This window comes from Battus philenor, unplaced genomic scaffold, assembly GCF_028537555.1.
Source record: "Battus philenor isolate CCGP_79_NKW_IND1 unplaced genomic scaffold, ilBatPhil1.0.hap1 SCAF_8, whole genome shotgun sequence".
NCBI lineage: Eukaryota > Metazoa > Arthropoda > Insecta > Lepidoptera > Papilionidae > Battus > Battus philenor.
Window position 1 is genome coordinate 12,692,022 of NW_027181748.1, and position 17,260 is coordinate 12,709,281.

The following is a 17,260-nucleotide window of genomic DNA, read 5'->3' on the forward strand; positions in this document are numbered from 1 at the left end:
TTTATCGTGTTTCGATACTTTATACCATTAATATTAAATGTAAGATACGAAATTTACTTTCTTTGTAAACAACATACTAACTCTCTTATACCAAACCAAATCATGATAAAGCCGTATTAAAATTCACATCTATATTAACTAAAAAAATTCTCTTGAGACAGATTTATAAAAAAAATTCTCTGTCTCCAAATGAGCCGCAGTGTAAATCATACGGTATAATTTTAAAGTATTTCAACACGAAAGTATAAAATTCGTGAATCCTTAAAATGGAATAAAATATCTATTTTGATAATAAACAATTATTATTGCTTAATAATCTTTAATAAATAATTACCCTAAAGCTTATAACATAAATGATCACAATAATGGTTTGAAATTTCTTAACAGGTTCAATCTTGAAGAAAAAAATTTAGACATGTAATTCTTAAACAATTCAGTTAAAATTTATTTACGAAAGTAGGTCAAATTCCAAAAACAATACATTTCTTCATACTAACACCAAATTCAATACTAATAACTGTCAAAGTTTCCATTCCACTGCTATATTGTCAAGAATTTCAACAAAAATGTTTCTTCGACGTAGACAACGCACCCGTAATGAATTTCTTAAAGAAAATACAAAAGATAGCATTTACCCTTTACTGCTTCAAAATATTTTAAATTATGCCTTGTCTTGAATTTCCCATTTATAATGTCGTAATGTCATCAGTTTTATTATATGCTGTAAACGCTGAAATGTTCGTAAAAGTAAATTGTTTTGGTTTTAATTATCATATAAATACGTACAAATTATTTATATATGTAGTAGTTGGGTAAGATAGCCATTTTCCCTTTAATCATTATAAATAATTTATGAAATACGAAATAGGTTGAAATTACGCATTTCGGTCATTTGAACATAACTAACATTCATAAATAAAGTTAAAATAATTTATGAATAATTATACAATAGGTGTCAAGGTAAAATAATTTACACCTACGTTATACTTTGTGATTTTAGTTTAATTTTTTACTATAATTGTTTCTATTTTTATCTCATCACAGCTCTAAATTTGCAGCGTCTACTTCTCTATGGATTGTCACTCACACATTCAGCGCCCATTACACAATTTATGACGAATATGGCCGTCTGTTACGAATGGAGCTATTCGCGGTTATTTTTTCTGAATACTTGCTTGATAATATAGTTTTTACTTTACCGAGTACATTGCCTTACAGTATAGAATGTAAGTCAATGTGTGAATTAAAACCATACACGTAAGTATTTCAGATCAACATCGCATATCCGTCGACATCCTTGACCGATCTTAGCAAGTAGAAAAGTAGCTGATATTTCTTTCTTTATTTAAATAACAATTCATTTTTCAGGTATTCTGAAGATGCCAGTTAATTCTGTGACGGAAACGAAAAAAGGTGTCGAGAAATCTAAATTTCTACTGTCATTAAATAGAAATAATGCAACATATTTGAGCAACGAAAATAAAAGACCATTAAGTTCGAATAAAGGTATTTCTAGTTCCCATAAAATATCTGACGGTGATAAAGAGAATAAATATAATAAACCAGTGAAAAGACCATTTAACAGCACGTATTTTAATACTTTGAATGCTGCAAAGAAACTCAAACCATTGACAGAAACACCGAAAGCTGCCGGTATGTACTATACTATGTAGATATATAACTTGTTTACGGCAATTTCATTTCTACTATAAGATTTATTAGAAATTAAATTTTATTTTCTTAACGTAATATTAACAATTTATTTTTGTGATATTACGGAAATTCACTTTAATGTATGAACTTAAAGATGCAATGTATGCTTGTATCGGTAATCGGACTCCACAACACACTTAAAAATAAATCATGATTGCTGCGTTGTTAATAATATAATTTTGTATTGAGATTGATAAACCTTAGTAAGTTAAAGATTATGTTGGAACAATTTTATTTAGTAATTGGATCAATGGCCTAATGTATACAAAATCCAGTTCAGTTATGCATGAACACTAGTGTTATATATACATAGACTTTAGAAGAGAACTTTGATATGTTCTCAAGTAAAAAGTTTTTAACCTTTATTAAGTACATAGAATTAATACTACACTCTTTTAAGTACAGTTTAAACCAATAGAAATGACTAATAATTGTAGTGTAAACAAAGAAGGAAGAAAGAAAAGTTTACATTTACTTTTTTAGTGTTAAAAAGAATTTGTTTGATTTTAAAAATGTGTTTTCGGTTGATGTAAAAAGCCATCCCAATCTCTTTGTGGTCAAGTTCTGTATCTTTGTGGTAAGCAAAACCATTTAATAAGTTAGACAAAAATGAATGCAAGGACATAAAAAATTATAGATTAGAATCACTCCAAAACACATGCTTGTATTAGCGCTGTTTACATGCAAAATAAAAAAAATGTTTTAATTATCTATGCTTCTAGATTTTAGATTAATATGCTTTATGTTTCATTTCCATAACAATTGAGAATCTAGCTGTCTACATGAGGTATTCTTCAGTACTTTTGTGTGCTTCCAAATTATGTAAATATGTATTATATACATATTCAATGCTATAAAAATTATCAATATAAACAATAACCTCATATATCTTAAAAAAAATGTCTTTATTATAAATATATTAACTCAGGGGTATACAATTATTTTACATTGCATCTTATATTCTTTTATTTATTGATTGACAATTATTATAACTAACTATATTATGGTATATTATATAGCTAAAACATTCCATGCGGAGGCAAAAAAAGAGTTTAGAATGTCTGGTTTTAATTATGAGGGAAAGTGTTTGAAAACTTGTTTAATTTATTTATGGATCATTTTTATTATTGTAGATCCCGAGCTGATTATAGTGGCAGGGCCTCTTGCCAATTCTGCCATGTTGAATGGCCACCACCCTGCAGATAATCAGTATGGGGCAAGCACGCAATGGAAGGCCCCTATTGCTACTCTTTCTAATTTGGGGAACACATGTTTTTTAAATAGTGTACTCTATACATTGAGGTAAATTTTTAAAACATTTTTTAATATTAGCATTGGCATAAAATATCAGGTACTTTTATCAAAAGTATAAAATTGGTTTATTTAAAAAAATACTTTTGATTTCAATATATACAAAGTGCATAAGATTTCAACCATGCCTCTGAAACTTACTGTAGCTATTGCCCAGAAGAACAACATTGAATTATCTAAGTATTTTAAATTTTATAATGCAATAAAGATAAGAATATTTTTACATTATCTATATCATTTATAGGTCACTTTTAAGTCATTCTGTGACCATGAGGTTTATCTAACTTGCAATAAAATAGCGGTTAATACAATAGCGCATGCATTATTTGAATTTGATGTGGTGTTTGTTCTATGGAGAAAATACAAAATGAACAAAAGGTCCATATAAATTAATTTAAAACAAAATCTAAAATATGTTACAATATACCCATGTCATATCAATTGGATATTTGGATGTGTTTCACCAAAATATTACCTTTTCATGGTAAGAACTTTAATTAAAATATATCTGGACACACAAGGCCAAGTGATTTTATAACTATTAGTGTATTATATTCAATACTGAAGTAACAATAAGTAATACTATTTTTTGTTAATGAAAAACTTTATTTAAGGTATGCACCACGGTTTCTGCACAATCTTCACCATCTTGTATCAGACTTGGCGAGTGTGGAGCAGAAATTAGGCAGCATAAGGTTGAAGAGCTCTTCGCTCGGCAGAAGTGCAGCTGGCTTGGCTTCATCTGGGGCTAGATCTTGGAGCAGCAAAGACCTTTTATCACTGGGGCAATCTGACAATAGCTCAGGAAAAAGTAAAATTCAGGTTAGATTACATAATTTAAATAAAATTTTAAAAAGTGGTTAAAACTATTTGGTTGAATAAATCTTTCTTCAATTGTATAACATTCAGGCTGTTGAGATAGTTCAGATACAAGTCTATGAAAGAAATAGGGATTTTTAGAGTAAAAACAATATCTGTTATTAATTGCAGCCTTACAAATTGCATAACAGAATTACATAACAGTATGTTTTTTTATGAAGGCTTTATGATATAATAACATTCCATCAAATAAAAAACTGCTCTTGTGTTTAACACACATATTTATGTAATTGTATTTTAACATGAGGATCTTAAAGTATACATACAATAATTTCTGCTTAAATATAAAACATAACAATTTGGTATATGTATTGGTGCATATATACATTACCTTAAAAGTTTGAAATAATAAGTTATGTATATTAAAATAAATCTTTTTTTGCTCCCTATATATTTCTAAGACAATTTTTATTTATGTTGAAACTTGGGATTTTGACCCCAGTGTCATATACAGTTTTTGATAAACCAGGCTAGATATTACCAAAAGTATATTTAAAATTCTAAACGCATAATTAATTATGTATTTATATATATACAGAGAAATCAATTTATCATACTACAAAACGTTATCATATTACCTTGATCTTAAAGAAACAAGTTTGCAGTGTCTGACTTGACTTCTTGATAAAAATTAATTCAGGAAATCACCTATCAATCAACAAATAACTAAATGCATGACAAATTTTTATCTCAAGATGTATATAAGGTGATAAGTGTTTCCAAAGTGTTCCAAATGCAAACACACATAATACTCTTATGGATATTGTAGACTCTCATCGCATCTATTAACTTATGATTAAGTTTAATTACTTATTAATCTTAGGCTTCGATTACTTTAACATCCCTTTTAATTTATTTGTTGCGTTGCTCTTAATTCAAACTAAATAATATATAATCCAAATTTAACTTAAACTATACATTTTATCGTACCTTCTTAGACTGAAAGTAAATTAGATAAGTCTAGTTTTAAAAAAAATTCAATATTGTATTATTACAATGGGCTCTTAAAAACGCAATTTCTTAACAACAATTGTGTCAATTATTTATATCTATTTTAAAGATATATAGGTATTATGCCCAGCAGTGGACAGCATACAATTGAAATGATGATGATTATTGTGCTGCTTGATTTATTTATTTTTTCTTTAAATATATTCATGATATACATACCCTAAGCTGCCATTACTTTAACAATCTTTTTGATATGATTATCTTAGTTATTAACATTAAGTCAAAGAGTAATACTAAATAGTTTGATGTGTAAATACATACAATTTTGGAATAAATATCAATTCATGTTTTTGATACTTTCAATTGTTTTAACAAAATAGGTTACTCACAATTGTCAGTAGTTTTAAAATATATTTACCTAAATGTATGTTACTTTGACAGGTTGCCACAGAGAAGCTACATGAGACATACTTAAATCTACGAGCAGCTGAAAATAAATGCTTGAACAGTGGATCCAGTGATGCCAGTCCTGAGCCATTCGCAGCTGATGCCTTCCTTGCCGCGCTTAGAGATGTTAACTCTACTTTTGAAGGTTGGTAAAGTAATAAAAGGCATTTTGATTATGAACAAAATTTGTTTAGAGAATTCTAGAAAGTTATCAATAGGTTAAAAACGTAATATTTTAAGCACATAATAAAAGCTACGAGCCGGTACGCGCGACATGAGTAAACCCCTGGAGGGTTTAGTGAACCGTTGAAATAAGTTCGGGGGAAGTCACTTGATGTGGGCAATGCAAGACCTGTCATCGTGTTGATATTTAGTGGAGGTCTATGCCTAGGAGTGGGCATCAATCGTCTAAAAAGAAGATGAATTGAAATGAAATGTACATATTATATTTCAGTGTGTGTTCAGTATATAGTTATTTTAAAGTTTAATATTTTTTATCACAACATCAACATTGCCTACTTGTTATCTCTACACCACACTAGGTGGACTGGTTAAAAATAATGAGTGTCTGTTTTGTTGTAGCTTTGTATTTAAATTACAGATATTTTCCACTCTTAATATATTTAAAATAAAATATAAGTCACAATCTCGCATTAATACACCACTCTTATCATCAGTGTAATTATGTCAGCCGATATACGTCTACTATAAGTCTTAAACCTACGTAAAAAGATCCTAAAGGAGTATCAAATAAAATACAATTAATTAAATTGTATTACATTACCATATTTTGTATTTTATAATACCTAAATCATACATGATGGTATTAGTATATCAAATATGACGTAATGTACATTTTCTAAGTATCTAACGTAAGCATAGTGACATTGACTTTGCGAACATGAACTATGTAGTATTAACTGAAGCCGTAAAAAACGCTTACGCATTCTCGAATCGAGTTCAAGCAGGTAACAACCTAACACGTAAATATAAATACATTTGTGGCTGACTATCGAATGTTCTAGAATTGACAGGCAATGAATATCTCTGATGCATAATTAAAACATACTTATTATATCTACAGGGTGATAGCTTTAAAGGGGTGGGGTGATTATTACATATAAAACTAATTATTATTTCCTGTCTGTTCCTGCAGACTTTATACTGCCAGAATTTATTGACATATCCAATTTCTTTAAAAAAATATGTAAACGTATTTCGTGATTACTTTATGTAATGGGCAAGAGGTATAAAAGCTTTTTAGGCCTCCTCAAAAGATCGCAATGATGATAGGTCTTGCGCTGCTTACATCAGGTGACTTACTGCGACTTAACTTTAGCGTCGGTCGACCTAGTGGAAGGCCTATTCACGCCGCCTCTACCGAATAGTGGTCACTATTCAAGAACAAGCTATGTGCTCCTCCCACTACCATCGTCCTTTATATATACAATTAAACACACTCCTCTCATCATTATCACTTCAGCCCTAGAGCGAACACTGCTGGACATCTTATTCATGCGCTCCTGTCAGATTGGTTGTGGTCATGCTTCATTCGGTTCTGAAGCCCCTGCTGCTCACACTAAGCGACGCCACGTAGCTTGATGTTTTTCATAAAGAGCATTCATTTATTGGCTTATGATGAGTTTTAATGATGTCTGTACATTTCGCTGGAAAGCATTCACGAGATCGTCTGCCTTCCACTTGTACCACCAAACGTTACATTGAGATCTCGTTTCAGGTGATATGTCCAAAGAATTTGTGGATTCGTATTTCAACAGTCGAAGATAACGTCTCTTTTATGTATTCTTTAAGGATCGAAAGGTCGAATTCCAATAAGTCCATTTGGAAGTTGGCCTGTATTTAGCATCTTCTGACGACCTCTTCAGACGATACTTACCACAAGCAGCTATTTGTTCTTGTTGATTGATCCAAATAGAATAATATAAATAAATTTAACAGAATCTTTATCATACTACTACTACTGTTCTAATTCTATTTACATTGACCACATTCAGCTTTCTTCAGCCCACTTTGCTTTACATGAACCTCATAGGTTTCAAACGGTGCCGACCACTAGTTCTACTTTTATAAATGGTAGCGATGTTATATACATAAAATGTTTATCTTATTATTACATCGAAAGTAACAGCGCCTGGATATTTTTTTTTTTGTAAAAACGTAATTACCCCATAAAATATAGAGAAACTTATGAGATGACTAAAGAACTATCGATAGAAGATAGAAATATATTTGTCGATAAGAAAGTATGGATACGGCTTCAATGTGTTACTGATAGAAGACCTTAAATCAATAAAAGGACCTTTTTGGGCTCTACCTCGACCAAAGTAGATTTAGTTTGTCGGCACGCTGGCACAAGTCTGGTTTGATTGTTTTATTTGCATCTCTGGATTTTTTCGATTCTAAAGTGCTTATGATAATGTCTGGATTTTCTCTTTATCAAAGTTATCCGAGTTCACTCATTTTATCAGTTTACGCAAAGTAAAAATTTTTTAATTCCAAAATCCCGGAAATTTTGTAATGAAAACGTGTTGGATAGTATTATAAAGGCAATGTATTAGGGGGACCGGAAAGTAATGTCGTTTCTTTCGACATGTTTTACAGAAAAACCGATTGATTTGTTACCGCTCCGGCATTGAAAATTTGTATACTAGATAGCAAAAGGTTGTTGATAACAAAGGTGAATATATTGTTGACCAAAAATAAAAAAAATGTAGTCGTGTGAATACAACATAAAATACATACATTACTTTCTGGTCCCCCTAATACATTGCCTTTATGATACTATCTAATACGTTTTTATTACAAAATTTCCGGGATTTTGGAATCAAAAAATTTTTACTTTGCGTAAACTCATAAAATAAGTGAACCCGGATAACTTTGATAAAGAGAAAACCTAGTTACCACGGATTCTCTGATTTTTTTTCGATACGAAAATGTGTTCCACTATGAAGCAAACTAAAAATATCTAATTCATTTTATCAATCTTGAATAAACAACTTAACTGTTTAATCTCATTATGACCCAAAAAATAATTGAAAGGAAAGAATGATAAAATTCCCTCTCAATGCGAACACAAATGCAACTATTCATGCTGTATTAAAATATCTGCTAAAGCTTTACTACGTGCCAAGAAACACGACCACTAAGCTATCGACTACGGCTAGGTAGTGTATATCATTATAAAATGACATATCATGATAAATAGACCTAAATCGTGTTTTATAATTTGCATCAATACAATATGGAAGGGTAACCTTGGTACATGAGTAATTTGTCTATACAATTCTTAGTATCTTAATTATTGAAAATAACATTCACAGCATTACCTGGTTTAATATAACACCATGCTGGTTGTATTTTTTCTAGAGCCCTAAACTAAATTCTAGTAGTTGAAAGCTTTGGCCTGGTGTAAGTCCCCATGAAAACATGTTAAAGAAGTTGCAATAATTTTAAATTAAATAATATTAAATTAATCAAATACATAATTATCTTGTGGAGCTTAACAAAACAATCACTAAATTAGTTGTTATATAGATAATACAATTAACTTGCTTCTGTAAAGATGTATATTATTTTTTCTTTCAGGAAACCGCCAACAAGACGCTCACGAGTTACTAGTGTGCATTTTGGATAACATCCGGGAAACATGCCGGGCACTCAGCTCGCGGGCGTCTCGCCTTCAGATACATGAAAATGGAGATAGGTATGGCATTTTGATTTAACAGCGACCAGAGTATACGGAGTGATTGGTTATAAGTGTAAAAGCTATAAATGGGTGAATGTGTAGTTCACCTGTCAGTGAGAAACCTTGAGCTTTATCCAACTATTTACAATCAGCCAGGCCAATAACAGTTACTATAATTAATTTTAATTTGTATTAATCCGAATTAGGAAACTCATATTCATACAATATTATCATTACATAATTTATTATTTCTGAAACCATTGGTTCTTGGATATGATGTTCCATACATTTAACAAGAAAAAAGCTGTTCATTCACACCTTCAGTGCAAGCAAGTGTATAAACGATTTACTTTGTATTGTACTTAAAAATTAGAAAATAACTATCTAACTGACCAATATCAATATAATGCTGCATAATATTTTGTAACCCGAAGCAATAATTATCTACCCACAATCACAACATAACATATAGTAACATTTATGTACCACTATTAGGTAGGAGATATAAAAACTATCATTGTTCCCATTTAACAAGAGAAACATACACTGAGTAGATATATAACTATATAACAGATAATATAATGGAACAAAAATTGTAAAAATACTTTGCTATTTGTATATGTATTACACCACCGAGGTCATCAGATCTTACCCCCATGGGCTTTTTTGTGGGAGTATCTAAAGGATAAAGTCCAAGGAATGAACCCACTGACAATTGCAGTGAGTAAAGAAAATATCGTTCACGAGGCTAGTGCTACCCAACGATCACTTCTGCAGTGAGCGACACGAAATATCGATGCCAAATTCCAAGAGTGTGCCGGACATGATGCTCAGTATTTAAACAACATAATTTTTAATTAAGCACAATTTTTCTATCATATTTTTTATTTAAATTTGTAACCCGAATTCTGTTGCCGGAGCCCTATATACAAATAGCAACAAGTGTATAAAGTTTAGCAATAATAAATTTAAATTCAAAATATCTTTATTCAAGTACTCATTTACACGCACTTTTAAATCGTCAATTATATTAATATTATAAATAGTTATCACCGGCTTGGAATGCTGATCTGCTGAAAAGAGCCAATGAGAAACTCAACAGTTACTTTTTTTAATTTAAAGATTTATGTATACATTATCCACACTGCAAATGTGTCAATGAAACAAGCAAATTCTTGAATGCTATAATAAGTTTTATTTAATAATATAATTTGTATTTCTGATTTAAACATTAGTGTATACATGTTATGTATACAAATAAATAAAATTATAATGTCTACTAAAAGACACACATATTAAAATAACCACTTTATGTTACATGCATATTTAATTATTACTTTAAAAAAATTTGGTATGTATACCATATGGTGCAAATGTTAAATTTTTTTCTATCTAGTCTATTTGCGCCGGCTAATCTCCGAAATGGCTAGACCGATTTTGACGGGACTGGAAGGCAACTGATGTAATAAGGAGTAATTTAGGCTCCATTTATTTTAGAAAAATTCTTAAACTAGAATTAACTAAACAATTAATTTGTCAAATTCCACATGAATGAAGTCGCAGAAAGGCTTAGTAATAAATACTAATGTAATGTCTACTACCACTTAATACTACTAATGACTAGTAATTTGCAGTCATTTCTTAGAGAAACCTATTAATTTAAGGCTTAAATTAATGAACACATTCACAACATTGTACATATTTGTCCTTACAGCAATGGCTTGGGCCGTCAACCCGGTCTGGATAGTGACCCGGGTAAACCAACACTGGGCAATCTGCGTAAATCATGGAAGAAACGTAAAGAAGTAAAGGCCAATAATGAAAAAAGGCATTCACCTACTGAAGAGAGGGCTCCATCTCCGGCTGATCCAGAGAGAGAGGAACGCTCGAGACCTGGCTGGGACTTTGTTGCTGATGACTTTGAAGGTTAATACACATCTAAATATATGTATAACATATTTATAATTTCAGCATGTGTGCATATGTCTTGATTTGGTTGCCTTTTAGGCTTCATAGGCAAGATCACATTCTCCTAACAAGTTGTGGAGACTTTATTCGGGATTTGTCTACAAAAAGATGAATGAGGATATCTGTAGACGAGCGAAAGTTACCAATCAACATACCCCAGCGGATTTATGTGGCGGTGGGCAAATCCCATAATTTGCACAATAGACATCCCATGGTTGATATGATGAATGATAGTTGACAGTAGTTAATACTATAATATCTTCTTTTAAATTTTAAATAATGGAAGGCCTAACAAATGATATTGGAATAACATAATTACATTAATAAATTTATCTTTATATATGGAATGGATCCAAATTAACTAAGTTTTAAATAAATATTGTGTAATTCTCTTAAAAAGTGTACACTTTATTTCTGTATATGCTGCCAGCCAGTGGTCTTCGGAGCAGTCTAAACGGAAAATTTAGCGTCAGATACGGTGGTTAACTCTGCCTGAATGAAGTCTCCTGTCAGCTACCGGTGGATGACGTGGCACTCAACATGTTAATACTTGTCTTGTCTCTTTTTTTATGATGTTTACAGCCATCACAAATGGCTTAGGTACTAACAATATTACATATGATTGATAACTACTAAACTAAATATATCTATAACGTGAGATAGGTAGGTAATTTATCAATATTAACATTGTAACAAAAGTATAAATAATTTCAGGTACAATGGTTGTTCGCACGATGTGTCTGGAGTGCGAAGCGGTGACGGAAAAGGCGCAGGCCGTGTGCGAGCTGTGCGTGCCGGTGGGGGACGACGAGGTGCCCAGTGACGAGCCTTTCCGAGCCGCCTGCCTCTCCAGCGAGTACTTACGCGACCAAAACAAGGTAATTCAAAATAAACTTAAAGCAAATATTTAGCATTTGTTTACACCAACAACGAGGGTTAGTGCTTATAAATGTACTGTTATTATATACTAACATCGGTGATTAACCACGATTTTTCATACTGGCTATATTAGATTGTAGCTGGTCGCTGTTAGCCGTTACGGCTTTTACAGCTTGTTCGGAAATCCGCAAGGTAATAAATTTAAAAAAAATTCTACGTCACATGCGACACTTGATATATTGTATTGGCTTCGAAGAAAGGTGTGATCCTTTCCTCCGAAGACATTTTAGCTAAATCGATATCATAGTTGGGAGGAGATCGATTTGTGTATCCGTTGAGTGTGCTACGTGCGTACACGAGCGCGGCTTAAAACTGATTCGGTTGTCGTTCGCGCGTCGTGAGTCTTGATCGGGTTCGTATTTAGCCGTGTTATCTACCAGCTGGTTGGAATGTGAAATGGTTTCATCAAAATAAAATGACAATGTTTCGCGGAAATAATACGATGCTCGGTTGCATATTACGGTAATAAACATTTATCCTTTTTATAATGTTTGAACACAGATTAAGTAAAGACTTATTTTTTCCTAACCAAGTGAGACATAATATCAGTAATTGCCTCTACTGCTATGGCCTATGGACTAAACGGTCTTTGAGGGAAAAGAAAGATCTCCAAAAGTCAAAATTTGTCATACATTTGTGTTTCTTCTACGCCGGCTTCATATGAAGATTCACCACCATTTATAACTCAGCCATGATTTTTCATGTTTCTAGTGGATAAAGATCGAATATTTTATGGGCTCAAGCATTATGTAAAAGGATTAATGAGACAGATAATACTATACCTGCTTATTCTAGTGCAATTACAAGCATTTATACCTCCCAAAATAGAAATTCTGTTTTGTTACTAAAAAGTTAATTTTTGTATACACCAAAACCTCACTTTGCATCTTGATTACGTTTCAAAAAACACGACGCATATTGAAACGACTCAACGTGAATTTAGATTTTCTATAGCAAACTATGTGAAGATCGAATATAGGCACCAGGGTTACAAAATACTACTTTCAAAAAGAAAATTAAACAAAGTAAACGTTTAGATTAAAAATCAAAAATAATTTAAAATTTTATTACGTATATACAAAAAACCAAAAAAATCTATTCAATTAAAACAAGATAAACTATTTGATTAATTTATCAAAAACATATTAAAAATTAATCACTGTCTGCTTTTTTCACAAAAAATTGGTCCAATGTTTGCTGAACAGCTTTTGTTTAACGTAAGATAAATTTCTTTGTTACAATTAATATTCGTAGCAACCGCCTGAGACACCTTAAACTGCTTTCGCAGTCGAAACCGTTTTTTGAAAATTATCCATAGAATTAAAATCTATATATTAAAGATTCGGACCCAAAACAACGCAACCTCAAAAATCTAACGACTCACAGCTAAAATTAGTAGTAAATAAGCAGCAACGGAACTTCGAAAAATCGCAAAATGAAACGACGCAAAGCGAGGTTTTGGATTACTATTACATTATTGAAGCAGCTTACATAATTTATTAGCTTATTTTTTTCTATAATAAACTATGTAAGCATTTTTATACATCACTGTTCATTCTCTGCTCATAAAATATTAGTTAGATGAATACTTACAACATGTATATTAAGAATTTCACAAAAATTTTTTTCATTGCTTGGAGTTTTTACAAGGCAGACTAAAATTAAGTTATATCGCTTTAAATATATCTCCTGTATTCTTAAATATTTCGTGATTTTTCAATTCAAAAAATAGTATTACTTCATTTACTTGTGAGTGTTCTCTAATTAAGCCCTTGCCGTGCTTTAACAAGTCTAACTCGTAAAAAAAATTTTGGCCAATACGTGAATATGACAAGCCAGGCTCGTCAATAGATCGGTGGACCAAACGTAAACATCACGAGCCTGGGTCGTGATTGTATGTTAGTTTCTACATAAATTTTACGTACGTCTCGTATTGTAACCTTTCTCGCGCATCAGTCTGATCTGTTTACCACACGTTGACGCGTAACACTTGGGCCCAAGTTTCGTCGAGCGGAATGGCACGGCTGGGGATTATGAATACCTCAGAGTTTAAGATATTTTCAAGCGTTATTAAATTTTTATTAAGATACTGTTAGTAGTAATGATTCATAAATTTATTATTAGTACTGGTGCGAGCGCTGTCTTCGCCATAACGAGGCGCGTCGCAGTGTTGCATACTCGCGCCTACCGAGGCTGTTGGTCCTTCAGCTGAAGCGTTTTAGCGGCGGCATGGAGAAGATCACCCGCCACGCGCCCACGCCCCTACTCATGCCGTGCTTCTGCGAGCCCTGTGCAAAGCGCGCTCCGGATCAACCACCCACGCACAGGTAAGAAAGACGCTGTACGAAAAAGCTAATGAGATGACGAACATGACCTACAACTGCAAGCATTGACGATAGATAACAAATACCTCTCTGTCTCTCTCTCTAGCCCTTGATTAAATAATTCTTTATGACTTTATCGTCCTATTACATGTATGTTCTATTTACGTGGAATATGAATGGTAACCAATTGTAAAATTAATAAATTCCAGGTACATCCTTTGGGCGGTAATAATGCATCTCGGTCAAACATTAACGGGTGGTCACTACGTAGCGTATGCACGTGACAGCTCATACGGCGACAGCAAGTGCGAGCGAGAGGGCAGCGGGGACGCGACAACCACAAACACCAGTTCCAGTTTCATGAGAACACTCTTCAACAGACCACGGCCGACTCCAACAGGATGCGCTGCTAAAGACTGTTGTGTGCCAAGACCGAGACCAGAATCCTGTTGGCTAGCCTGCGATGATGATCTTGTGAAACCAATCTCGAATGAAGAGTTTGAAGATCTGCTCTCTGCGGAACCGAAGATGCGTTCTGCGGCCACCCCCTACTTACTCTTCTATGTTAAAAGCGAAGTTGGCTAGTGACAAAGGTTTAATCTCCTCGAGTTGATACTCTGCAAGTGTGTGGCCGGTCCGTGCTTCAATGGAATATTTATGACAGTGTATAATTAATGGAAATATATTTTTGGTATATTACCAATATGGCAGGAAAATTGTATCGAATAAATGTGTATGCCTCATCCATTTAGCCTAGTGTTTTGACTAACATTGAATTTATTTCACATTATTTAGATGCTTAAAAAGACATTATTATATCTAGGAGTGACTGGTGGCCAAATTCCCTGGTCCTGTATATGAGAGTAACGTAAATATTTAAATGTAGAAAGATACATGTTTTGTAGTGTATGTAAAAATGGTCATGCTATATATTAAATTGTTACAACCAGACAATATGAACAGATAAAATGTAATATTTTTAAAATGATTATTGAAAAAGTATAACTTCATTAGTATATGTTCCTCTGTAATACGGATATTCACCCATGTTATTTGCATAAAGGCGACATTGCGGGGGGTTTAAATCACAATGCTGCTATTAAAACAAATTACCATTTTATTATATATATAATCATGTTTATTTAGATACCACTAGCCGACTTAACAATGTCTTTCAACATCTTATATTTTTTATTGAATATTTACAGCTCTATCAATTTTGGCCTAATTCTGTAACACAACCTCAAAAAGTTACTCTATGCAGTTTATGTATAATATATGGGCGTATAGATATAAAGCCCTATAATGTGTTCAAATCATTTTAGCAAATTCATACTTCACTTGTTTTTCACACGACTTATTCTTGGCCTTACTATCCTTAAATATAATATAAGGAAATATAGTTCAAAGTTAGAACAATACATGATAAATTTTATAAAAAATAAAATATATAGCTGACATACAGTATTACCACGAATGGAACGAATGCACGCATAGAAGATTAAGAAGACATTTATTATATTGAATAATGTGAAATTATTAAATGTAATAATTAGAAATTTTTGTTTAAAGTAAATATATGACATATATCGCAATTTCCTGAGAAATTTTATTAGATATGTATACTCATGAAAAATATTGTGTTAATACCCCAGAGATTCTTAGAGACTTTATAATACTCGAAACATTAGTATGAGGGATTATTACTTGAAGATTTTACTTAATTTGAGGGAAGTGTAACTTCTAATGCACATACATAATTAAAAAGTATCTTCTGCCATAGTTAATATGTGGTTGAAATTATATGGTAGCTCTTTATCCCATATGTACATTTAGCCACATTGTTAATCACTGTTATAGTTACAAAAATATGTAGAAAATCCAATTTGAGTATAGATGGTTTATAAACCTTATTTTTATGAGAGCGCACATGAATTAGATGTGTTTATTAGCAATGTGCTAGGTCATTGATACCATTGCTTGCTACCAGGTATGACTGCTTTGTTTATACGAGTTTAATACTATATTTAATACGAATTTGCTATGGTTAAAGAACTTGCCTGTCCTATGAGCAACTATTTTTGTACTTGCCGCATTAAGTGTCTTATTAGCTGAGATTGGATATTCAGATGAATATTTAGCTAAAAAATTGTGGATGTGGATTTTAAATGATTTAGTAGAGACATAAGTGTGGTTATCTATCTGACCCATTCACATTTCTGAATTTTTTGGATACATATGTTTTTATAACAAATCATCATTCAGATATGCATCAGAATAACCAATCTCTTCATATTAGTTTTTATTCAAAAGACCAGTGATCATCAAACATTTAAATAACCCAAAACCATCTAATAGTCTATATGAACCTTTAATTTTTGAATTCAGTGCATATAATTAAAAATGTAATTGTATATCCGAAATAGGATTAAATTTGATACATTGAATCAATGCTAAATGTTAAGAACTTAGTTGGACAATTCAGAACATGAGAGTTATTAAAGTGGTTTATTATATTCTATTAATAATGAACACAGCGGTAAACAAGTATTATTGGGATTATATATGAGTATTTAAAATAGGTGGTAAAAGTGCTGCTATAGTGTATGCAGCAAACTATTCAATTATTTAACTTGGTCTTGTGCCCAAATGTTATTCCACATCGATTTTTTTAATTTTAAAAATTCTTTGTCTTTTTCATCAACTTCAATTCTTTCTGTAAACATTTGCTTTTTGTGTAATAATATGCTGTAAATTTGTTGTGGATGCCATTCCAAAACCTTTAAAAAAGGTAATAATCTTGTCAGTAGTTATATTATTTTTATTATAATCTGAGAAAATATGATTATTTTAAATGTAAATTGGATTTGGAAATTAAAAATAATTTTAATAATCTTTGTTTACGTCTTTTCTTTATCTCCATTGTATGAGTGATTGGTTATTGCTGTAGAAGCTCAACGCGAGACAGCATTGCTAAAAAAGCCTCCTTGGGCCTTTGACCTTCCTTTTCTTAGTTTTATTG

The 17,260-nt window shown here is 31.8% G+C and overlaps 1 protein-coding gene across 1 annotated transcript; it reads left to right on the forward strand.

The window, feature by feature from the left end:
- Positions 1-1,110: 1,110 nt before the first annotated feature.
- On the forward strand, positions 1,111-17,068 carry Usp1 (ubiquitin specific protease 1). The gene is made up of 10 exons (XM_068775135.1): positions 1,111-1,257; positions 1,369-1,653; positions 2,847-3,015; positions 3,639-3,846; positions 5,296-5,446; positions 8,908-9,025; positions 10,722-10,933; positions 11,690-11,853; positions 14,039-14,241; positions 14,448-17,068. The coding sequence occupies exons 2-10, from the start codon at positions 1,380-1,382 to the stop codon at positions 14,821-14,823; spliced, it is 1,875 nt and encodes a 624-aa protein (XP_068631236.1). The 5' UTR covers positions 1,111-1,257; positions 1,369-1,379; the 3' UTR covers positions 14,824-17,068.
- The last annotated feature ends 192 nt before the right edge of the window (positions 17,069-17,260 follow it).